Source organism: Populus alba, chromosome 1 (assembly GCF_005239225.2).
Source record: "Populus alba chromosome 1, ASM523922v2, whole genome shotgun sequence".
NCBI classification, from domain to species: Eukaryota; Viridiplantae; Streptophyta; class Magnoliopsida; order Malpighiales; family Salicaceae; genus Populus; species Populus alba.
Genome location: NC_133284.1, coordinates 38942338 through 38948508, shown reverse-complemented (window position 1 = coordinate 38948508; position 6171 = coordinate 38942338). Strand labels below are relative to the sequence as shown.

Below are 6171 nucleotides of genomic sequence, written 5' to 3'. Positions count from 1 at the left end.
ATAGATATATTAAAAATCATGAAAAATAAATCATAAATTACATAAAAAATATTAAAAAACCCATGGACAGCAATTGGAACTTGGTTTGAAATGTGGTTGTGGTGTTACTCATCGCCATCCAACAAGGGAGATTGGGCCTTTTAATTGGTCCGTCCTCCTCTTTTCTTGACTAAAACCACCATCATGGTTGTTATTGTTTTTGTTATTAATAATGTTGTGGTGCTATTTTTTTTTTCTTCTATTGGTGATTTGAGGTTCATCCATTCAAGTGGATGAATCATGGGTTTACACTGCGTTGGTTTGATGAGGAGGTTGGTTCAGTGTTGTGCAGCTATGAGAGCAAAGGGTTGTGGTGATGGTGAATGATGCTAGGTTGTTTGAGTTAAGAAAGGCCATGGTGTTTTAGGTTTGGTGGGGGATATAATAAGAGAATAGCAATGCTTATTAGTGGCTGGCATTGATGGTTTTTCTAGAGGGGAAAAATTGATGATAATAATGATAGAGATAGTGGAAAAAAGATTAAATAATATGATATTTTTAAAATTTTCACAACTTTTAAAAAGTATTTTCCGTTCAAATTTTTTTCCAAAAAATACTTTTTGAAAAACTAAGCTAAATTTTTCTTTGATTGGAAAATATTTTTCCGTTGACTAATTTTTTTAATGACAAACAAACACATGAAAGTTTGAAAAGTAATTTCTCGAAAACCACTTTTTAAAAAATAAATACAGCCTTAGTCATATATGATTCCTCTTTTCTTTTTTATTATTTAATTTTACATTGAAAAAAAAAAAGGGCAATGATAAGGAGTGCTTCATAAATTCGGACACCTCTTGTTTGAGAGGAGCTTTTTTAGAAGTCTTTTTTGAGCACATACAACAACTCTCTGAGCTTTTTTTTTTTTTTTTTTTTCATTTTTTTTCTCTTAATTATTATTAAACTTTTCTTTTTGAGATTTTTGACGGTTTGCATTTTTGTCTTGATAATTTATCTATAGTAACAAGAAACTACCAGGCATCTCTTCTCTCTCATTGAACCCAATTTCTTTTTCTTGAAGGAAGATTTAAATTTAAAGAGAGTAATACTTCATGTCTGATATGGTTCTCTATGAATCTTAGAATTTCCTATTGAATGATTTACACAATGACATGGGACCAATGTCTCTTGTTATTTGTTTGTTTTTTTTTTTTTTAAAAAAAAAACCTTTTTACTTAATCATTATTTGCTTGCTTATTAAAAACCCATCCATTGAAGCACCCAAAAACGCATCTATGAATATATATATTTGTCAATCTTGTTCAAAGGTCCATTTTTTTGCCACTTGGATATAAGCAAAGGCATATATATATATATATAATCGCTTGGCAATTGCAATGGGCAAACAAATTATGGAAAAAACAAGAAAAAAGCACGGAAAATTTTTGCCACTTGTTTAGCTTTGATTATAACAATTCCGGCGTGTCCTTATCGACATGAGGTTACAAAGTTTCTTATTTGAGAGTACAAACCGAGCTGGACGACAGTTAGATGCATCTTCAGATACTATCTGGTTTGCAGGGATCCCAATCTCCATAGCCAACCTCTCTGCTTCGTCTTCTACTTGAATAACTCGATCGAAGCAGACGTACCGTCCGCATGCTGTCTTGTTCATCGCTTCGAACACACACGTGTGTGCCTCTGCAAGTTTCATCACATCGACGGTTGCTAGCAAGCCATCTTTAAACATTTCTTGGCCTCCTGCATTTTTCCATCAACAAATTGCAACCTATCTGCTTTAGAAATGGGACAGGAAAGCCTAAACATGATCCTGTTGCTGCCCATTGTTAGCAAATGTATAGTTGAAGCTTACCTTTTAGATAAGCTATTGTGGCTGTAGGGTTTCTGCCAAAATATTCTGGACCTGTGATGAGACCTGGACAGATGGTGGCCAGTTTTAGCCCTCTGATCTCCTCCGCTCGTTTCCACGCCGCCTTCTCCGCCCTTAGCTTGCCCACGGCATACCAGAGCTGCATATATATTTTAATAAATTGCATCAATATCAGTCACAACAAGCAGAAACAGAACCATGTTCCGTGGCTCATCCACTCCATTTAAGGATTCTTACCGGAGTAAGTATATAGATCAGAGAACAGAAATAGAACAAACGGGTTCTGTACCTTTTTGCGGATGCATAAAGATTCATCACTCCAGGACTCATGGTTAACTACAGGAGGGAGTTCATGTGTGGTTGTATCCCGCCATAAGCAGGTCAAGAGCGATGATGTGACTACACAATTCCTCACCGAGGGTGTTCTTGAACACGCCTCCATCACATTCTCACTAGCCTTCACCTCTATTTCAGCCATGGATTTCTATCATGGATGATTCAAGTATTACAGCGTCGAAAGTTTAATTAGCATGGATATTCGTATTTTTATTCCATCACAAAACAAATAATAACATTTACGTGTTTACTCAAATAAATAAATAAAGAGAATATTCAAGCATACAAATAGAGAAATGAACACAGCCATGCATGCCCATGCCCGAAGGGGTTAAGAGATACGAGATTTCAACTCTTAAACCTAAGAATGATGAAATGGGATTTAATATACAGTTATCCCATTAAGATCCAAAACTCCCTTGAATAGTGTTTTAATATACACAACCATGTATTTTAATTCCAAATACATCAGGTAGCGTATCAAAATAACATGCTGTAAAATTCTTTCATAAACTCTCTTAAAATACATGACTTTACCAGACTAAAATACCTTTTTTTTAATTATATTAAATAATAATACACCGTTTTTTTTATATACGAAATAAAAAAGGAAAATAAGCGAAAGCTTTTTGGAAATATGCAGATAATATTTCGAGAAATTCTAGCAAACCGTGCAACAGTACCCTTCTTTCCATGGGCATTTTTTGTGGATATTTCTAGGAATACAGGGCTGGTCTTTTTTAATAAACCGACTCCCACTACCTGCTAGGCCTATCAAATGGTCACCCGTTAGAACTTAGAATAAACTATAAAGAAAAGGAAAAAGAATTGTCAACGTTGTGCTATGCATTTCAGGGAGCTGTTAGAAATGGAAGAATTTGCATCATAATATGACCAATCAGTAAAACTGAACAAAATCATTCTATAAAAAAATATGTATCCCTAAGTAAAAAATACTTTAAAAAACAATAATTATTTCATTTTCAAAATTCCTTTAAATTATTCAACCTTCTTAGAACAATATTTTCCTCTGCCGTCTAATAAATCTAATAATTAAACTCTGTTTCTATAATCAATCCGGTCCCAAGGCTTAAGAAAGGGCCGCTTGGGCAGATATGCCTGGGGTTGGTGGTGTTGACCCCAACGGTGGAGGGCCACCTGCCAAAACCGATAGGATTCCTTCCCCCTCCCCTTCCTTTTTCCAAGCGTGAAATGATGGGCATTGAATTTAACGAATTAATTTTGATTTTTTGAAAGACTTACAGTGTAACCGGAAAGACCAGCAGGATCGGTAAATGCAGAGGTGTGAAATACACCATGACAGCCTTGGAATGCCTCTACTAAGCTTTCAACTTCAGAAAGCTTCGCCATGACTGCATCGATACCATTCTTACTTGTCCTCATCTCTCCTGACGTTTCTAACTCCCTCAGTCTCTCTTTATCCTCTGCAGTCAAGGGAGTTCTTATACAAATGCTTTTCATAATTCGCAGTTAAAATGAAATCAAATTAATTTTCGAGACCGATTAATCAATCATAATTACAATAATTTATAGCGGGGTGGGGGCTTCAAACTAGTTTATCAAGACGTTCATGTGTTAATTATATCTGGTATATTTACCTTCATTATCAACGATGATTCTGACGGAGTAGCCACGAGTCAACAGGCGGTTCACGATGGCGACGCCTAAGTAGGATACTCCACTAGTGACACACACAAGCTCCTCTTCACCATTAAACTCCACTGCTTGTTTGGATGAAGCACGTCTGCCTTGTAATTCTTCATCATCTTTTCTCCTGTTGAGCTTGCCACAACCTACCAGCATGCGCTTCAATTCCTCTATCTCCGTCTTCCTCCCCTCTTCCGTCTGCACAAAACCCATTTATTTCTATCTATCCTATTTTATGCTTACTTCCATGCAACTAGCAAGGGAGATGCTTAAAAACAGTGCTTATATTGAGGGAGAGAAGGCAAAGAAGAGGGTTTGGGGTGAGTATCATGCAAAAAGCATCCGCAACATCTTTATACTTGCTAGAATAACGAAAGCTGCAGGCTCGGCTCGGCTCACGATAATTAATTCAACGGTGAGCAAAGCACTCGCATTTGACATTATCATTAGTGTGTGAATAAACTTTGACACGTTTTCGAAAGGATTAATATGAATGAACGGTGAGTAGATATTCTTTAATTCCAATATTCTCATTAGAAATCATTACAAACTTTTTTTTTTTCAACAAAAAAATTATTAAAAAAAATCAATTAAATAATTTTTTCAAGTAAAATATGTTTTAAATATGTACTTGATACGAACCTTTTAATCATGTAATCAAGCAACTCCTAACAAAATAAATAACAACATGAAAAGTTAAAAATCAGGTTTGATAAAACCTTGATCAAGAGGTAACCATGCATTTAAAAACTAAAGGTATTGAAAAAAACTTAAACCCATAGATAATCTTGTATCTAAAAACCTTAAATATATAAATGATGTCATGAAACTAGTTATTTTTTGATAAATCAATATATGATCTTTATCCTTATAAAAAAAATTGTTTAACCGCAAACAAACAGGATAAAAATTCATGTTTATTCTCAAACTTGTTACTGAAATTTGCAGCTATAAATTAAAACATAATATAATTTACTCTAAATAATTCTAATGGACACTTTTTGGGTTGCAAGCTAATGAATTTAAACTAGTAATCAACTAACATGAGTCTAATAATAAAATAAATCCCTAAATGATATCTAATGGACCATAACAAACTTAAAGTAAAAATTATTATTCAACATTAAATAATATAAGATAATAAGATAATAAAACAAAGTTTTGAAGCTAAAATTTCTCAATCTAGGCCGAACCTTCAATTTTCACATAGTTTTGGTAGATTTTCAGTCCTAACTTCAAACATGATGTTCTTTCTCTTCTGGATTAATTATTGGTCCTACTATATATGGTTTAAAAGCTTGAGATGTACGTCTAGTTTTCATGCCAACTTCAATCACATAATAATTTCACATATGGCTCCAGATATATCCAAAACAATTCACAAAGGTCTAGTCAGGTAAATTTAACAAGATTTGTCTAGTAATTTTGACCCTTTAAAATAATATTTTTTCTTATATACTAGCTTTGATACCCACGCGATGCTGCGGGTCATTTTTTTTGTATAAAAAATATTAAAAAAAAATAAAAAATTTAAAAATCTTGGGTTTTTTCTGCAAAGTTATACCCAAGAATCTTGGGTTTGGCTTGCAACGCCTGACCTAAGAGTAATATTTATAATATTAATAATAAAATTAAACTTGCATGACCCAAGTTTAAGTGAGGCTGACTATAAACACCGAACCCAAGAATATTGGATGTGGGTCCGGCTATAAGGTCGTGTCATAAAAGTGTGATAATTTAATAGATTAATTTAAAAAAAACAAAAAAAAACAGAAAGAAAAAAAACTAATGAAGAAAAGAAAAATTAATTGGGTTAACCCCTTAATTAATTGGGTTTATAACCCGTAAAACCTAGGTTTGCGATTTTGCGTCAAAGTTTGAGTTTGATAACTAAAAAAAAAAAACGGGTTACCCAGAATTAACGGGTTAACCCTTAAACCAAGTTACAAAAGCTTAGGATACATGTCATGAAAGTCTGATAATTAAATAGAAAGAAAATTAACTTTATCAAAACTAAACTAAATGAAAAAAAATAACTCATCAAATCTGAGAGGTTAACCCATCAAACCTGAGATTTATATCATGAAAAAATGATAACTAATAAAAAATAATTTAACATTAACAAAAACTAAATCAAACAAAAAGCAATTCATTAAAAAAAAATTAAAAAGAAAAAAACAGTCATATAATATAATACAAATACAATATAATAATTATAAAGAAAAAAACGTGGGGAAAGCTAAAGCTAAAGCTAAATTTTCAACTAACTCAATATTAAAAAAATAAATTTAACAAAGATA

The 6171-nt window shown here is 33.0% G+C and overlaps 1 protein-coding gene and 1 non-coding gene across 2 annotated transcripts; one reads left to right on the top strand and one right to left on the bottom strand.

The window, feature by feature from the left end:
• Window positions 1-795: 795 nt before the first annotated feature.
• Window positions 796-893, top strand: LOC118036948 (small nucleolar RNA snoR1). Its single transcript, XR_004685477.1, has one exon. It is a non-coding gene; the product is annotated as a small nucleolar RNA snoR1 (small nucleolar RNA).
• A 355-nt stretch (window positions 894-1248) lies between these two features.
• Window positions 1249-4203, bottom strand: LOC118036895 (cinnamoyl-CoA reductase-like SNL6). The gene is made up of 5 exons (XM_035042751.2): window positions 3823-4203; window positions 3467-3648; window positions 2157-2351; window positions 1850-2006; window positions 1249-1737 (listed from the first exon to the last, which is right to left on the bottom strand). Exons 1-5 carry the CDS (start codon window positions 4082-4084, stop codon window positions 1433-1435), a joined length of 1101 nt encoding a protein of 366 aa, XP_034898642.1. The 5' UTR covers window positions 4085-4203; the 3' UTR covers window positions 1249-1432.
• Between the last annotated feature and the right edge of the window lie 1968 nt (window positions 4204-6171).